Source organism: Chanodichthys erythropterus, chromosome 19 (assembly GCF_024489055.1).
Source record: "Chanodichthys erythropterus isolate Z2021 chromosome 19, ASM2448905v1, whole genome shotgun sequence".
Taxonomy (NCBI): Eukaryota; Metazoa; Chordata; class Actinopteri; order Cypriniformes; family Xenocyprididae; genus Chanodichthys; species Chanodichthys erythropterus.
Window position 1 is genome coordinate 38,687,216 of NC_090239.1, and position 19,494 is coordinate 38,706,709.

The following is a 19,494-nucleotide window of genomic DNA, read 5'->3' on the forward strand; positions in this document are numbered from 1 at the left end:
CCAGCATGAATTAAAAAATTTAAAACAATCTTTGTGGTCTCAAAGTCCTTATTTTCAAGAATTAATTTCAAGGAAATAGATGCGACTCCAGACTCTACCAGCTCAGAGAACATACGGCTTCTTGCAACACTGTGAATTACACACTCCAAAATTACATGTTTCACAGACTCCAGCTCTCCACACAAACACCTGCCATCTGAATGCTTGCCAACTCTTGCCAGCCCAAAATTCAGTGCACAGTGACCCAATTGTAGCCTTGTGAATATCACATTATCCCTCCTCTCTAATCTTGTGAATGTTGTGTGTTGCATTAACGTAGGCTGAATTGAAAAATAATGCCTGCCCTTATTCCCTTCCTCCCATTCTTTCTGTCATATTTGTGATATTTTTTGCTGTATGAAACTCTTGCACTCAACTCCATACATTACATTCAAGTCCACTTCATTCTTGTGTGTAGCTAATTTCCCCATCTCATCAGCCTCTTCATTACCCTGAATCCCTTTATGTGCTGGAACCCACATAAACCCCACCGTATACCCCATTTTTATCACTTGATACATTGAAACAAGAATTTCTAGAACTAAATCTGATCTGGCTTCACTCCTCCTACCCTTTATAGCCATTAGTGCAGCAGTGGAATCAGAACATAAAACATATTTCCCTGATCTTTGTCCCTCCACCCACCCAAGGGCCCAAAAATTGCAACTAGCTCAGTCGAAAATACTGACATATTATCTGGCACACGTAATCCAAGTTTAAAATGAACTTGGGGGATACTTAACCCTATTGCTGCTTTTCTATTGAGTGGAATCATAGACCCACCAGTGAATATGCACAAAATCTGGCCAAATTCTTTTTAAATGTTCATTGACTAAGGCTACAGGATCACCCTTTCCTTCCTTCATTTGATGTAACACCGAAAAATCAACTGTGAGCTCTGGCAGCAACCATGGAGGAACTGGAGACCAGCAAACTGCAGGTCCAATTATAAAATCTTTCATACCCAATTCTTGAGCTCTCTTATCAACAGTGTACATCATGCTCCCCTTTCTATCCCTTCCATCCCTTCTCTGAAACTCCCACTGATCTTCAACCACTTTTCTAGCGGGATTTGTGTATTTGAAACTTCTGAGTTTAGACCAATAGAAGAGGGATAGCTTAATTCTTCTTAACTTAAGTGAAGTCTCTCCCATTTCAACTAACAGTGCATTAATTGGTGTTGTTTTCATAGCACCACTACAAATTCTTAAAGCCTTAGCTTGAATAATCTCCAATTTCTTTAAAACAGCTGGCACTGAAGCCCCATAAACCATACATCCATAATCAATATTGGATCTGATAATTCCCCTATAAATCATCATTAAAGTATCTCTATCCGCACACCAGTCTCTTCCAACTAGGCATCTTAAAACATTAATAACTTTCTCACATCTTAAAACTATTTGACCTATGAAAACCCTCCAAGTCATTCTCTCCTCGAACCAAACTCCCAAGAATTTAAATGATTTAACCCTTTCAATGGGAGAGTTATAAATCTTTAATCCCTGCTCTGGAATAACTTTTTTAAATACAACATATTTAGATTTTGCAACTAAAATTTTAAATCCCCATTCCTCTGCCCAAGTCTCTACTGAATTAATTGCCAGCTGACACTGTTTAAAAATATAACTCAAATTACACCCTCTTCCATACAGCCCCATCATCAGCAAATAACGACAGACCAAAATTCCCTTCCAATTTATTAAAAATATAATTTATCATCACATTAAATAACACTGGGCTGATTACACTACCCTGGGGAGTTCCATTTACCACCTTTTCCTCACTGGAAAGAGACCCATCTACTTTTACTTGAATAGTGTGCTCCTTCAAAAAATTATTTATCCAATTTAACATCCTCCCTCTAATCCCTGCATCATACAACTTTATCACCAGCCCCTCCTTCCATACCATGTCATATGCTTTTTCAATATCTAAAAAGACACCCACAACTGCTTCTTTATTAGCCATAGCTCTTTTAATTTCTACATCTAATACTAAAACAGAATCCATTGTAGATCTACCAATTCTAAATCCACTTTGATAAGGAGCAAAGACCTCCTGTTTCTCTAAAAAGTAAACTAATCTATCTGTAACCATTCGCTCCATTGTCTTACAAAGCACAGACATAAGAGCAATTGGATGATAAGAATTAGGATCTCCTGCATTTTTACTAGGCTTCAATATAGGCATGATAATAGCGTGCTTCCACTCCCTTGGCAATCTGCCACACTCCTATACAGTATTTATAAGCCTTAATAATTCTTCTAAAACTTGATCATCCAAGTTTCGAAGGATCTGATATCCTATCCCATCTCTTCCAGGTGCCGTATCTTTCCCCTTAAGAATAGCTTGTTTTAGTTCTTCCATAGAAAACAAATCATTCACTACATTTGTATTATCTTTATTATACTCCAATTTAAAATTCTCATTCTTCAATTTTTCCTCTCTCTTTTTATTAGTAGCTAAACTTAAATTCTTAGAACTATGCACTTCCACTTCCAAATTTTAACCAACATCTCTGCTTTATCCTTACTAATAACTGCTTCTTGTCCCTCAATCTGTAAAACTGGAACTTTACTTGATTTATACACTCCTGACATTTTATGTATTAATGACCAGAGTTTCCTAACATTTGTGACCAGTCACGGAAAGTAGGGACACAAGTCGGTTCTGGGGCATTTTGAGTTATTCACAGATTCTGAAAGTGTAGTCTCCAAGCTTTCCAACAATGTGTAACACATGGAAATCTGATAATATTTGGAGAAGTTGTAGCCATTTGAAGGTAGGCACTTAAGAAAGCTCTATAGGGAGAAAAACGCCTCTAAAGTTGCAGTTCTCGCCTGTTCTCACCTGCTGGGAGTGACAATAGGGCTCATTTACATCTCATTTAGATAAGCCATACCCCCTGTAAAGCTCCCCCCTGTTAATGTGGGGACTCATTCAAGTGAGAGAAAGGTTACATCGTGTTACCTTGTAAAATACATTGTTACAGTTTTCATGTGTCAAACACAACTGTGCAAAAAGCTTCTTTTTTTTTGCATTTATTTTTGGCCATATGACAGAGGTCTGATTCTATTTATCATATTTCTGTTCTGCATAAAACTAAAGAATATTCGGTACATCCTATACTGTATTCTAAAATGATCTGATATTAACTTTTGCATGGATTTTATTGAAAAGAGCTTAGGCTCATGTAACCAGTCATTTCACAGTGTGTCTGTGAAACGCTGAGGTACCGTAGTAGTTTTGTGCACACGTGAACATCATGGCAACGTACAACACAAAGTAACTCAAGTGGTAAACACTTAACGTAATGCGTAAATGCAAGTAACTAACGTAAATCAAGCATAGTCCACGAAGTGTTGGTGAAATAACACATTATTGGACCGGATAGAATAATATGGAATTTCTTCCAGAAAACTTCTTGCACAAAATAAATTCAAGCACTTTCAAGGATCTGTATCTATGTATGTTTATTTTCAAAAACTTTCCAGGGCATGAGTATGAATCCAAGTATGTATCAAAAGTACCACTTTTACTTGGTAATAGCAGCATAAGACAAAGGTCTTTGTGACACAGTCCAATGATATTATTTGCGGTCTCTTCTGTGTTGTGACCCTTGGTGCTGGGCATGTGATGTATCTTGCCTCGTCACCACAGAATGGCCTGATTTTTTCATACAGATAGGTCTGCCTGTCAATGTTCAGTCCAGGTGGGGCCAGGACAGAAAGACCGTCGATAGGGGGCAGATCTGCTCCGTCGCGCAGTAGCTGATATTCGACAGGTTGTGCATCACAGTGAGTTTTTGCAAGCACCCGACCTGGTCTCTTGGCATCAAAGCTGTGACAGAATAAGCACTTACGACAATTTAAACATGGCAAAGTATTTTCTCATAAAATACTGTCATGTGTATGTTGATACTATGTTATATTGTATGTACACAATGTGAAAGTTTCAATATAAGTACCTGAAGTGCTGATAACTCTTGATCTGTGGGAGTCTACGGAAGTGGTGAGTCAGATGCTGCTGCTAGTCGAAGGTCTGGACTAAAACTTTGCCCTCTGCCGTTCCAACAAGCTGTGGGATATTGAGGTGACTCACAGGAGAGCTGTTTTCCACAACCTGATGACAAAAAAGAGAAGAGAGGAAAAAAAAATCTTCAGTTAAATGTTTCATTGAAGCAGAACAGAAAACAGCACTGAAGTCATTAAAGCAAAATAAAGTTAAAGTACTTCAGCGATGTCTGCCAAAGTGTTGACTCTTGTCTTCATGTAGGCTTGCTTGATGAGTCCAAAGCCACAGTCATGGGAAAACTTGGTGTGGCCAGCAACAAGGAAGTGGATTTCAATTTTATCCTGAAGCTTGTGTCCAACCCGCCAGGCAAGGTACCAGAGCATGAAGTTGTTCTTGTTCTGCCCACTACAGTTGTCACAATGAAGATCCACCTCTGTTTCTCCAACTCCAAAGTTGCTGAAGAAATGATGCATGTAGCTGATGACTTCATTGCTTCCCTTAGTAGATGACATTTCTTCATCAATCAGGTAATTCACCTGTTTCTGCAGCCCTTCACAGGAAACACCAAATAGGCCACATTTCCGTGGGGTCAGGAAGTACATTGGTCCTGGCTGGAGAGGGTTTGAGGGAAAGTGTAACTGTTGGAGACAGAGGGAGAGAGGGAACTTGGGTTAGATTAAATAACATAACTGTCTAATAAAGATAAAAATTACTATATTGATGCTATTCTGCATTTATCATTTATCTGCATTTATCAGGCTGCTTATTCTCATGCACCAAATCGCCCTTTAAGGGACATTAATTGTTTTGCGGTGTGTATTTTGAGCTTAACACCTTTTAACCTTATTATTTATTATTCTCAGGTTAGGTAAAGTAAGTCAAGTCTGGCCTAAATTATAAGCATTTTAAATTACTTACAATTTGGTCAGAAGACTCCTCTGTTGTACGTTCTTATTCAAAGTCTTAAAACACTATAAATCAAGCTAAGGTAGGCAGCTTTTGTAATCAATTAAATTTCTTTTAATTGGTTACTTTTATAATAAACAAAAATGTAAAGGCAAATAAAACTTCATCATTAAAGTATAAAATACAGTAATCACTCTTGAGTCAAAGGTGTAGTCAGCTCTGGGCTTCCCATCTTCAGCTTGGGGTTTCTTGTCCTCAGCTCTGGGCTTCTAGCGTCAGGGGTACTGACATATCAGTATCCGAAGAGGCAATCAACTCATCAGTCTTTTATACTCGTGCTGTTTATTGCAGACGTTGGGTTATCTTCTTGATTGACGTACGTTGTAACTTTCCCAAAGTTTCCAGACACTTCTCAAGGCCTCGCAGGTGCAAGCTGTCTGGCTTTTGTGTCCTTGAACTCCAGTAAACTCAGCCAAGATGGCTGATGTCCATATAAGGTTCTTGGAGTAGAACCACAGTTCTCCATGTCCTTGAGCACACACACATAGAACCACACACACTTCTGTGTGCTGCAGTCCAGTTCTGCTCCTCCTTCTCATGGACAGGCACACACACATATCTAATAACTGTACTAACTATCAATAACTGTACATCTTTGGCCATACAGTATAATGCATTTCTTAGAAACAAACAAATATAAATAATAATATTGTAAGCAATGCCTAATATTTAATACATTGGCCAAATGTGTAGCAACAGACATCCAAAATCTTACCAAGGAGGCAGGGTAATTGCATTTTCTTGATATAATACAACACCCCCTTCATGCAATTGTCCTGACTCATTAAACATTCTCAAGCATAGTTGTGGCACACAAACGCTGTTCACTTCAAATTTTAACAGTAGCATGAACATTTGTTCATAATTCTTAAACAGTGGTTAGTAACACATTCAGGTAACATTTCACCCAGTTTTCTGGTTCCCAAAATTTTAATAATCGATTATATTTCTCTATACAGTATCGTTTAAGCGCAAAACTTTGTGCTCTGCTTCATTTTCAAGTATAAGCCAATTTTGATCCTACAGAGAATCCATTAGTTACTTCAAGCACCCTTCAGGTCCTCCCAAAGGAAGGTGCGGCTCCTCCCCTGGCTTAGACAGTTTGCAGAAGCCAAAGGGGATCTGAGCTTCCAGGCCATGTACCCTGGAAACTTGTGCCGTCTGCATTCCCTTAGATCTTTTGGGCAAAAAATTAGTATCTGGTTAATTTCTTGCTCCAGCTACAAATTAAAATACCCCATACCTTCAAGGATTTCAGACAGTGTTTGTAAATATCTAATTGCCAACCTCTGGGTGAAATATTTTCAAGCAATTCATTTAATTCAAAATTGTTGCACTTATTATTTTATTTACATATAATACATAGTAAATATTAACATTAGAAATAATACATTATAAAATGGTTTCTCTAGTTCATTCATTATTCATTTAGTACATTCGTTATTTTCGAAACAATCCAGTAATTAATCCTTTGTATCAACATTAGTCTTTCTGATATTGTTCTGAATTATGTTCAAACATAAATTATACATTCTATATCAATAAATCAGTTTGTTGCAATAAGGTTTCCATTGTCAATTTTGTAAACAAAATTTGTCTCCCAAGCTTAAAATTCACCATAATTTAAGCCTTTCATATTTTAAATTCAAAAATTTACAAATGTATCTTATAACCCGTACTACAACCATAGAGTTTCATCTTCATTTACTGTAGCGAAGCCCCACTACAATGAAGTTTTTTAGCTGATTGAGGCGGCCAAATATGGATCTGATTCCGGTCAGAGAATCAGGAGTGGAGAAGAGATTCTTGATAATGAGGCATTTATTTACAATCTTGAATATGCATCTGAGGTATGCAGCTGTGATATTATATGGTCTACAAAGGAAATAAAGAGAAATAAATTTACAATAATATTCATATAACTTGCATGTCTCACTGCACTTATTACTCAGTAACATAGTACCAAAAATATATTAAACATATGTCTATATTAATAATCACAATAAAGATAACAAAAATACAGTACTAGACTGAATATTATGCTGTAAGCAATTATATAAACAAACATTCGCTGTATCGGCTCGTAACACTAGAGCGGATGTTGATGACTCAGCAGATTTAGATCGGCAAATTACGGCCGAAATAAACGGTAAACTCGAACAATATAAACATCAGCAATCATCAATCACATGCACAACATATACTAATTAGAGATAAAGGCATAACAGTACTTACAGTTATTACATGAACGCATTACACAGAGCATAATAGCAGCATAAACATGGATTAACAGGCATCTTCCACCAGTGTGCGTCGCTAATAACGGGACGTACAGGAAACAACAACTAAAACATTAGTTCCGAGGACAGGCTTTCTGACACAGCCGCCCCCAATTATCTGGTAAGATAATTGAATACCCTAAGAAAGTCTGTCTGAAGTGCCTGTGTCATCGTCCTCAAGGTGAGGAAGTGGGATCAACCGGACAACTGGACGGGTATAGGTTTTCTCCTTAACCATGACTCTGGCGATCCGAATTCTACCATCAGCCCCAGCCAGGATTTCCGTCACTGTGCCGACAGGCCAGAGTGCCCGGGGAAGTTGGGGATCGACAATAAGTACTACTTGACCTACTGTCAGTTCCTTGACATCCGTCCTCCACTTATGACGACCATGCAAGCCTGGGAGGTAATGTCGAATAAAGGCAGTCCAGAAACAGTCAGCCAGCACCTGACTATGTCTCCACTTCCGTCTTCTGAGCAAGTTGTTAGAGTCATATAGGACCTGTGGTAGAGAGGCATCATGGCGACCCATAAGTAGTAAGTTTGGAGTCACTGGATCCAGGTCTGCGACATCCGAAGATACATAACCAAGTGGTTTGGCATTTAAGATGCTCTCAACTTCCACTAGAAGAGTTTGAAGCACTGGTTCTGGGACCGACTGCTCTCGCAGGATTACACGCAGCGCTGTCTTGACTGATTTTACCTCACGCTCCCAGGTTCCCCCGAAGTGAGGAGCACTTGGTGGATTATGGCGGAACCGGATCTTCTGCCCAGCCAGCAGCTCCTGAAGTCTCGGTGACATGGCATTGAAGGTCTCTCGTAGTTCTCGATCACCTCCAATGAAATTAGTGCCATTATCGCATAGCAGCTCCATAGGCTTGCCCCGTCGTGCTATGAATCGACGCAGAGAGAGCAGGAATGCGTCAGTGTCCATATGCTTTAACAGATCTAGATGCACACACCGGGTCGTCATACATTTGTAGATAATCCCCCATCTTTTCTCTTGACGGCGACCAACTTTGACTGCGAATGGGCCGAAGCAGTCTACACCAGTAGAATGGAAAGGCGGCTTATACAGATTCAGCCTGCAGGGTGGCAGATCTGCTAATCGCGGGGTTTGAGGCTTGGCCCGCCACCGTTGACAGTCTTGACAAGTGCGCTGCTGTTTACGTATCGCCTCTCTGCCTCGTAGTACCCAATACTGGCGACGCAGTTCAGCTAGGACCCTTTCTGAGCCAGGATGAAGGAGTCGCTGATCTGCCTCCTTAATTAGCATCTTGGTGATGGGATGGCCAGGGTCTAATACAATTGGATGTATAGTCTCCAGGTCAAGGTCACTAGCACGACGTAGTCTTCCACCCACTCTAATGAGACCGGTGGCCCCATCATACTCAGGGGCGAGAGATCCCAGACGACTGTCAGCTGGAACTGACTGTCTGGCCTTTAAAGCCCTGACTTCAAGCGGGAATGAGTCACTTTGAGCCTGTGCCAGTAGGAGCCTCTCTGCTTCGATATAATCAGAAGCCTCGACAGGAGAGTGAGTATCTGTTCCAGCCGCCCCATGCAGGGATCTGACAGTGGCCTGGACAAGCTCTTGCCATGTGTGGAACTGGCATGGATCAGGAAGGGAACTACTAGACACAGAAATGGTTCCAATAAAGGCAGCCTTCTTTAACTCACTGAAGTCTGGCTCTTCTTCAGTTTTGGGTGTGGATGGCCACTGGTCAACTGGCTGGTTCAGGAAGGCTGGCCCTGAGCTCCACTGATGAGGGCCTGCCAACTCATTTAGTGTAAGACCTCGTGTGATGTGGTCAGCAGGATTGTGGACTGACTCAACATACCTCCATTCAGCCATGTCGGTGAGGGTCTGTATTTCTGCTACACGTGTACCCACGAACACCTTGTAGCGGCAGGACTCCGATGTCAGCCAGTATAACACAGTGGTGGAGTCAGACCAGAAAGTAACTTTGTGAATAGGAATGGTCAACTCTGTTTGGATCACCTTTGTCATCTGGGCACCAGTAAGAGCTGCACTTAGCTCCAAGCGAGGCATGGACAGACACTTCCTTGGTGCTACTCTGGACCTGGCCAAGACAAAGGTTACAGTGACCTGTCCTTGACTATCTGTTGTACGCAAGTAGGCCACTGAACCATAAGCTCTTTCTGATGCATCATTAAAGACATGAAGCTCATGGGTAACAGAAGTGTTGTCAATGGAGGCCGAGGTGTATGTTCGAGGGAACTGCAACTGAAGGAGTGTCGGGAGTTCTCCTACCCAGGAAAGCCACTTCTCTCTCAAATGCAGAGGTTCAATGGGGTCGTCCCAACCAAGCTTGTGCTTCCAGAGGTCTTGGATAAGAACCTTGGCCCTGGTGGTGAATGGGATGATGAACCCCAAAGGATCATACTGACTCGCCAAGGTCCTATACATATTCCTCATTGTAGGTGCAGCGGTCTCCGTAGAGCGTAAATTATAGCCCAGGGTGTCAGTGATACAATTCCACCGCAGACCAAGAGTGAGTTCTTGGAGGTCAGTGCTGCTTTGTGCTAACCAGTGCTCGCTATTAGTAGACTTAGCATCTGTGGGAAGGTGTTGGATCACAGATGGTACATTGCTTGCCCATTGCCTGATCTCAAAGCCTCCATCGGAGAGCAGCTGGCGCAGTCCATCCACTGTTGCTTTGGCTTCATCTGCAGTTGGTGTGCTGTGAAGGCAGTTATCTACATAGAATGAATGCCCTACTATGTCAACTAGGTCAGCCATGTCATCTTTGTGTCCTTGGGCATGGTGTTGGAGGGCAAAGATGGCGCAACATGGGCTGCATGTAGTGCCAAACGGAAGTACCTGCCATTCATATATATCAGGTTCCACCTCTCTGCACATATCCCTCCAAAGGAAGCGCAGCACTGGCTTGTCTTTGGGCAGCAAGCGTACCTGATGGAACATACCTTTGATGTCCCCGCTGATAGCAACAGTGTGTTGGCGGAATCTCAGGAGGACACCCAGTAAGGAAGGTCCCAAAGTCGGCCCAGGCAGCAGCTGATCATTTAAGGACTGTCCCTGATGTTTAAAGGAACACTTAAAGACAATCCTGTCCTTACCGTTGTGATGCACCATATGGTGTGGGATATACCAGGATTCTTCACTTTTGCTGGCCTCCTCTGGAGCTATCTTAGCCACATAACCTGCCACCTCCAACTTCTTGATCTCAGTACAGTAGGCTTTAGCCCTCTCAGAATCCCGTGCCAGCCTGCGTTCAGTGCTACGCAAACTAGGAAGCACAGTCTCTTTGTCTGCATGGAGTAAACTCACTGGTGTTCGCCTTAGCAATGGTGTAGCGTAACGTTGAACACCGTCCACATTCACCCGGATTGTGGCATTTTGCAGCAGAGTATAAGCCTCCCTATCCTGCTTGGACCTGGTAACCGTTTTCTCGTTGTAGGGGAGAGTATCGACTTGCCAGAGCCTTTCTACATGGTGGATAAGATCATCACGGGTTGGAACTGACATGATGTGAAGACACTGTTGATTCCCTCGAGAAGGTTGCATTGGACTCATAGGGCCCTGGAGAGACCATCCGAGTTGCGTGCAGACAGCAATAGGTCCCCCTATTGGGCCTTTACGTATGGGCTGGATTGGTGTCAGGAGGTGAGGATTATCTGACCCGATAAGGAGTACCGGTAATGGCTTTACTCTGTCCACAGGAGGCAGCGGTAGATCCTTCAGGTGTCGATAGGCATTCTGGAGGGCAGTCACTGGGTAGTTGTGCTCCGCTAGACACAGACCGGTTGCAGTGAATGCGTTGCGTATAGTGAACTTCGTCATGGGTTTGGATACTGAGGAAATCTCAAAAGATAACGATGACCCTTCAAGTTCAGTGTGACACTGTTGAATTGTCTGTAGGGGAAGCAATTCAGGAGCACCTGTTAACTTGAGCTGCTGCACTACTGGCTGAAGCACTAGTGTTCTCTCTGACCCGTCATCAAGTACTGCATGGGTTTCCATAGTGTGACAACCATTGTGAAGGAGGACTTTGACCACTTTCAACATAACCTTTGGAGAACGGTTAGGTCTGTCAAGGTAAATCCTGGTAGGTGGCATGCTTACCATGAGTACAGCCCTAGAAGTGTCATTAATGGACTCATGTAGAACTGTAAGATGCAGTTCTTTACAGACCTTACATGGGCGTTTGAGGTTGCAGGTCTCTACTGCATGTGTCCGACCACATCTCCAGCAGCGTTTTCCCTCTTTAATCCAGGTGACGATTTGAGCAGTGGTTAATTTCTTGAATTGGTCACAGGAGTTGAGGTAGTGGTCCCTGTTGTCACAATGGGGACAATATGGCTTTGGCTTTGAGCTGGGTTTTGAGTCTGCAGATTTAGGGGACATGGTGATGCTCTCATTGGCCATGAGAACAGGTGTTGGTCTCTCCTTTGGACGAGTGAATGTCGTAGCTTTACTATAGAGCTTGGATGAGTCACTCTGGAACAAGGTTGCAGCTCGGCTTGAAATTCGTTTCGCTTGAGACTTGATCTCTAACCAGGTGGCCAGATCAGGAAGTGTATAGGTCTTGTCAGTACCCATCTGTAGAATACCCCTGCTTAGGCAGTATTCAACAAAGCCATCACAATAAGCAGATGGTAGCTTACTTAGCAGACGATCCACATGGGAGCCACACATGAGCTCATAACCATTCTGGCCCTCAAGCGTCCTCAGCATGCCCACCAATGATTGAACGGATAACGCAAAGGAGTCAAAAGCAATAGCATCACCCATTTTGACTGGTGGAATGCTCATGATGGCACCCAACTCTGACTGAACAAGCTGTCTTGGCTGGCCATACTTGTCTTGAAGAGCCTGCAGTGCAGCTGAATAAGGACACGGATGGTACATATAGGCTTTAGCCAGCTGCTGAGAACTAGGGAGTTTTAAATGGCTTAGCAAGACATGATATTTGTACTGTTCACTGAGATGGTTGTGATTGCTTAACAGATTGTCCAGTGCCAACTTTAACAAGGCAAAGTCACTCTCCTTACCACTGTCGAACACCGGCAACTTGGGTTGTGGGATGCCATAGGCTGATGCAAACAGTAGCTCTGTACCAGGGTATGCTGGATGACCATCCTGCGGAAAGGGCAAGAATGAAGGCGGTTGAGCATGGCTAGGGACAGTAGATGGAATGGCTGAAGCCTGATAGCTGGTAAATGGAGGCTGCAGAAGACGTGAGTGTGTTGTCACAGGTGGAAGTGCTGTCTGCAGTACTGCATGTAGCCTTGTATGTGGCGGCAATGTTGCTGTGGTAGGTTGCTGTGGCACAGACGGTGTGCTTGTACTCAAGGGATGTGCAGCAGTGGACATGACTGTGGCTCCTGAGTGAAATTGGGGTACCACAGTAGATGTTGATAACACAGTGTGAGTTGGTGCAGTTATATGGGTAGTCTGAGATGCATTAGAGACTGGTGTTGCTGCTTGTGGTAACAGGTGGAGTGCTGCAGGTGGTGCACTCCCAGATTCAGCTGTTAACTGCAGTGGTCTAAGTGATGGCTGAGACACCCAAGAGTCATCAGGAATAATCTGTTCAGCTTGACAAATCTGTATGGTTGAGGTCACAGCTGGTGACTGAGTAGAGGGCCGCTGGATAGCGCATGATGGTTGAAGTGGGCTCATGGCTGGACTACTATGTATGAGCTGAGGTGGAGGCGAAAGGCTGTCGGGTGAGCCAGGAGGCACAGGAGTCGTTGAACCAGAGTCTTTAATAAGCATGGAGGATACAAGCTTTGCCACCTCAAGCTCAGTCTCTGCTTGTTGCAGCTTTCGCTGTCTTTCTAGATGCTTGGATAAGGCCTGCTTTGCTGTAAGAGCTTCCTCTTGAATTCGCTGGGCTTCTTTAGCTTGTGCTTGTAGCCGCTGGTATTCCACATCAGCCAGTGAATCCTCCTGGACCTGCTGGCGGAGACTGTCTAACTGCCTCTGTTTAATCTTCTCCTCCAAAATAGCAGTCTGGACACTAGAGAGTTCAGGTGGAAGATAAACGCCAGTGGAAGTAACAGAGCGCCTACTTGTTCTGGAATGAGAGCTAGCACCACTTCGAGACGTTTTCCTCGAGCTGCTTCTTGGTTGACTGGGACAGTGGGAAGAAGCTTTAGGAGGAGGGTCATCAGCCGGTCGGTAGCCAACCTCATAATCGTCCAGGTGAGAAGGCAGATTAGTCCTGCGGCGAGGTCTGTCCATTGTCTCTAATGTGTCACTTGCTTCTGGATCCATACTGGTTTGAGCTTGCTCTCACTCCGGCTCGAAGGACCATAATAATGTAGCGAAGCCCCACTACAATGAAGTTTTTTAGCTGATTGAGGCGGCCAAATATGGATCTGATTCCGGTCAGAGAATCAGGAGTGGAGAAGAGATTCTTGATAATGAGGCATTTATTTACAATCTTGAATATGCATCTGAGGTATGCAGCTGTGATATTATATGGTCTACAAAGGAAATAAAGAGAAATAAATTTACAATAATATTCATATAACTTGCATGTCTCACTGCACTAATTACTCAGTAACATAGTACCAAAAATATATTAAACATATGTCTATATTAATAATCACAATAAAGATAACAAAAATACAGTACTAGACTGAATATTATGCTGTAAGCAATTATATAAACAAACATTCGCTGTATCGGCTCGTAACACTAGAGCGGATGTTGATGACTCAGCAGATTTAGATCGGCAAATTACGGCCGAAATAAACGGTAAACTCGAACAATATAAACATCAGCAATCATCAATCACATGCACAACATATACTAATTAGAGATAAAGGCATAACAGTACTTACAGTTATTGCATGAACGCATTACGCAGAGCATAATAGCAGCATAAACATGGATTAACAGGCATCTTCCACCAGTGTGCGTCGCTAATAACGGGACGTACAGGAAACAACAACTAAAACATTAGTTCCGAGGACAGGCTTTCTGACATTTACCATAACACATATTTTAACTTCCTTAATATACTGTCTAATGTCTTTACACTAATAAACTATACTATTTTCACACATACAAACAGAATCTAATTGCTATTACACCCAGTGCCAACAGCCGCTTCTTATACTATATTTCAAAATCAACTAAAGCCAATAATGTCTCTAATTCACACAATGGCTTTCAAGTATTCAAAGCGTTAATCATACTTTTAATAAAGTAATTTATTATAATAAATGTTTACATAAATCCCCATTATAAGGTTCATCCTTTGGTACATCATTTTTTGGTGGGATCTTATACTTTTGTAATCCTCAACACACCCCAGAAATTAAATTGTCTTGTCAAGGGTTCTCCCCCTAAAGCTCTCCTGAGTTCCAGGATTTCCTAAAGGATTTCACTGACCCCAGCTAAAGTCTCAGTACTGCTGGATGCAGTGCTATCGTTGCTTGCTATCGTAATCTATCTTATAACTGAATAAGAAGCATACACAAACTATATAGGACTCCTTATGCTACTTCTGCCCCCTTCTTTCAGGGTTTTCAGACTCACTCAAGGCCATTCAGTGCTCTTGGTTTCTAATGAGAGCTTGTTTGTCCTCCTTATCTGTTCTCTTGCTGTGTTCAAACACTGGTATTCAAACTCTGCATCCATCACAGCAAAATGACTTGTCATTTCAAATACTACAATATGTCTACTAACATATCTTATTTATAATGAGCTGATTTTCAATTACTAATTTAAGTGTGTTGTATGCTATAACATTAATAATTAACTATAGTTTTGGCTGCTTTCTCAGTTTAGTGACCATCCTCGTCCAGTTTCTTTCAGTCATTATAGTCCAAATCTTCCTTTTATCTTCTTTCTGCATATGAGAGTATTACATTCTAATATAATAGATAGTGAGGCATATATTTTCCTTAATTTCCATCATCTATTTTTTTGGATGACTCTCTCTAAATATTATTGGCCCATATGCTCTATGCTATAACTTCCTTATCCATTAAATACTTATCCATTGATTAATATTACACTTTCTAGGTTTTTACAAATTGTCACTTTTTAAATTCTGTGCACAAAAAAGTTTTCTTGTCAAATAATATATACTGTCCATATACTTCTGTCAACATACATTTGTTCTTAACCATGAAATATTCCACTAATATTAACATTCATTCTATATTTAAGAGTTGGCATATTCAATTATTTGTATGTTGTTTATGAATTTATTTAGAAAATCATTTTCATTTCTAACTCTTACTACAAGCACAAGGTATTATTTTCCTGTCCATGCATTATCTTACTGTTTTATATCAGCACTATCTCTTCATTAATTTTCTTATGCTAGAATATTCTTCTACTTAATTACTTCAAAATTAATAGTTTTTAAATGTTTGTTTAAATATCACTAAAGAAGCATTATAATCTTAACTGTTTTATGATTTTTAGGATTTGTCTCTGTTTATTACATTCATACACAATTTATTATATTTATTTTGTCATACATGTTCTTCCTAAACTTTAGCAAGTCTGACCAATGTTGCTATAGTGTTTAACTTCTCTTTCCCTTTTCCAAATTTATTCCAGCTTTTAAACAAATACATATAATCTTTTCCTTCTTATCTACAAAATTTTAATTTCCAGTAATTTTTCTTTAGGTTTATAAAGTCCCTTTTCGTTTTACAGTGTATAATCACCTTATAGTGTATAAGTACTGCGTTCCTCTACTCATACATTTCTATCTGAACATTCTCCCCAAAACATCTTGTTGTTTTAGTCATACCAATATCATTGAGGGTTTTCAGCTTTGTACAATACACTCTTAGAAGAAAAGGTTCTATATAGAACCAAAAAAGGTTCTATCAGGCGCTTCATATATGGAACCCTGAAAAGGTTCTATATAGAACCCTTTTTAAGGGTTCAATCAAAAGAACCCTTTTAGGGTTCTTTATTGCCAGAAAAAAAGGTTCTATATAGAACCTTTTATGGGTTCATTTTATTGATTTAGTTTTTAATTTATTTTAATTAAATTTTATTAATTAACCTGCTTATAAAGTTACTTTAACACTAGAAAAACTTAAATACCCATAGGCATAACACATCAACATAATATGTAATCATTTAAGACATTTTTATTAGCATTTACAATGACACAAGCAATATAAAACACACTGCAATTCATAGAGCAATAGTTAGAAGAGTTAACATAAATAAATGTTTCTTAAAAAAATGAACTAAAAGACTAGCTAGTAGAATTGCTTTTAAATTCATAAGCGTTAAATGATAATTTAACATTCAGATAAGCATTTAAACAATAAAAACAAATGACCCATGGTAAATTCAGTACTGAGAAGGGCTAAAAAGTGCTGAATGAAAGAAACTGGCTTTTGGATGCTCCATATTGAACAAAAAGTAGACAGCCAACAGATAGTTTTGACATCTCTGTGTTTTCAATCAGGGGCATGTCCATTTTGATGCTGACTCTCTTTGCGTTCAGGGGGCTTGACATCCTAAGATGGAGATGTAAGTCAGAAAAAACATTTATTAGACTTATGGAGAGTACAGTACAACAGAAAACAGAAAGGAATCTCTCACAATTACATCTTAAAACTTACGTGAATCATAGAGGAGTGTGTTATTTTCATCTTATTGAAGTAATGCTGCACTCCAGAGTCCATCCCTGCAGTGAGAGTGCAAACAGAAATATTAATTATTTTTTTATTTTTAATTATTGCATTAAACATGGAAAAATAGAAAAACGAATATAAGCCACTTCAGATTAGCAGATTTACAAGTTTCCCAAAGTTGGTACTGTGAGTAAAAATAATGTACTTTTTTGTGTCATTGGTTTGCAGTTGAAGGTCTTTTCTTCTTCATCTTCATTTCATAATGCATCTTCAAGAACCAGATAGTCCTACAGTGTTTAGCATAAATTAGGCCTTCAATTAATTCAGAAAAAAAGTGTGCTATAACTGCAAACACCAAATACTCACAGCTATATCCACAGAATAAACATCTTAATCAGCTCCTCTCTTTGTTCTTCTGGGTTTCTCTTGAATTCATGTCTATAACAGTGCGGTCTGGCTGTGATCACGTGATTTGACTGCTCCTGAAACATCGTTTTATGCGTTTTCTAGGTCCAATACAATCTACAGTACAAAGAAAAGTGTATTAGGATATAACACGAACTTTCGCCACCATTATCGATCAGTCCACAACCGTTTTTTAACAGAAATTTGAGGAATTCATGTAAGAAATGACAAACCTCCTGGCGGAGAATAGCGCAGGCCCGGACAGCACCGTAAACCACATTTCTTCTTTTTGATTCTTGAAAAAAACATGCAAGGTGTGTAAATATATCAAGGATTTAGGCAAATGTAATTAAAATAACGTAAGAGATATTAATTTTCTCACTTACCAATTTAATCGTCATCCTTTCGAGTGCTGAGCTCAAACGGACGTCCGTAACGGTTGAAGTTTAAAATGCTGCATTCATGCGCATTCTAATTACTCGCGCACGACGCGCGCGGCTGAAATCCGACACTGGCGTGCAGACAGTACAGAACTGATCAGCGCATACACATGCACGTTATTTGCTGTTTATGTCGAAGATCATTTAATGCATCTGTTTGGAGGGTTGAGTTATAAGAATTGACTTCAGAATCTAAGTAATTCCTACAGGATTTTATTTAACCAGCAGATGGCAGAATTCTGACCCTAGCGCCTAGATCCAGAAATAACGTAGGCTATATTTAATCTAGATTTTTTTCATTACAGGATAATGCGGCAATTATTTTGTCTAATAAACCTATTAAACTTGAAAATGTATATAAGTTTGTTTTCTTCAGAATGAAAGGTGTGCCTAAGTAAAATTGAATTAAAAACACAAATATAATGTTCAATAGTGTAATCATTTGAATAATGCACTAATAATGTATATAAAGCACATTTAGCCCAAAGAACCCTTTGTGCCAAAAGGGTTCTTTCTCCTTATATAGAACCTTTTTGGCAGAAAGGGTTCTATAAAGTTGGTTAAAGAACCCTAGGGTTCTATATAGAACCTCAAAGAACCTTTTTTTCTAAGAGTGTATTTACCCCTCATTTACTTCATCTATCTTCCAGTGGACTCTAGTTTACCTAGTGGATTCTTTATACCTTGTATACATGTATAGATATCCCATAATTCTCAGCTGTTCCATCATATAATATTTTATTTTTAATTAAAAAATGTATCTTAGGAATATATCTCAATGTCTACTGTTGCCTGTTTTAAACCAGTTTGGTATTCCTTATGTCATATAACCACTTCATTTCAATGCATTTGGTGACGCTCTTCTTCAGTGTCAATATGTTTTATAACTTGCATTTTCTGCCAAATCCAAATTATCTTCCTTTATGTAATATTAAATATATTTTTCCACTTTTCTGTAATACAAACTTGTAGATTTTCTACAGTAACATTCTTATATTATTTTTTCTCATTGGCTCGATTCTTCCAATGTTGTGTTCACATACAACAGAGATATATCTGTTCTTTATAGCAGAAATTATTATTTTATAAGTATAAGTATACGTTTTTATTCTTTTACTTCCAAAAGTTTTGGTCAATTGTACAATCAATTGTACAGTAAAATCACCTAAAAGCCACATTCCTGCAACATCTATAGTTTTTGTTTGTTTGTTTTAAATTAATAATTTATCCCACAAAAATTGTTTCTTATTGGCTGGATGTTTCTACATTTCAGCCTTATTTTTGTTCTTTTTGGGCAAAAATTTCCTCTTGCTCTTTGTGTTCTTTATTTACTTTCATTGTTTCTGATAAGTAAATTCAAAATAATTACTCCACCCAGATCAGAACCTTTTAATAATTTACTGTTCTGTTAATCTTGTGCCAGCTCTTTCCCATGGCAAAGTAAGAATCTGAGGTTCTGAGATGGTGGTCCTGTTCACTATGACCACTAAACCCTGCAGCCTGCTATGAGTTTGTCCTGTTGTGCTGAGAGAACTTCTGTCCTGTCCTTCTGTGGCTCTCTGCCAGGAGATACAGCTCCTCTCCCCCTTCCAGAAGTTCACTGGCACACAGGAAACTCAGCTCTGCTATACAGTTAATTTTTGTCCAATTTGTCAAAATGGATTAAGCATAATAATATGTTTCATCAAATTCTCCCCTTCTTGGGAAATTAATTTATGCATTCTTTTGCTATATAG

General features: G+C 40.0%; 1 protein-coding gene across 2 annotated transcripts; it reads right to left on the bottom strand.

Moving 5' to 3' along the window:
• Window positions 1-3,539: 3,539 nt before the first annotated feature.
• Window positions 3,540-14,210, bottom strand: LOC137008118 (uncharacterized). 2 transcript variants are annotated; one of them, XM_067369957.1, is made up of 6 exons: window positions 14,139-14,210; window positions 7,258-13,778; window positions 5,157-6,897; window positions 4,275-4,694; window positions 4,010-4,164; window positions 3,540-3,882 (listed from the first exon to the last, which is right to left on the bottom strand). In XM_067369957.1, the coding sequence occupies exon 2, from the start codon at window positions 13,564-13,566 to the stop codon at window positions 7,441-7,443; it is 6,126 nt and encodes a 2,041-aa protein (XP_067226058.1). In that variant the 5' UTR covers window positions 13,567-13,778; window positions 14,139-14,210; the 3' UTR covers window positions 3,540-3,882; window positions 4,010-4,164; window positions 4,275-4,694; window positions 5,157-6,897; window positions 7,258-7,440. The 2 variants fall into 2 exon arrangements, with proteins under 2 accessions (XP_067226058.1, XP_067226057.1); XM_067369956.1 differs by having other exon boundaries at window positions 5,157-13,778.
• Window positions 14,211-19,494: the final 5,284 nt, after the last annotated feature.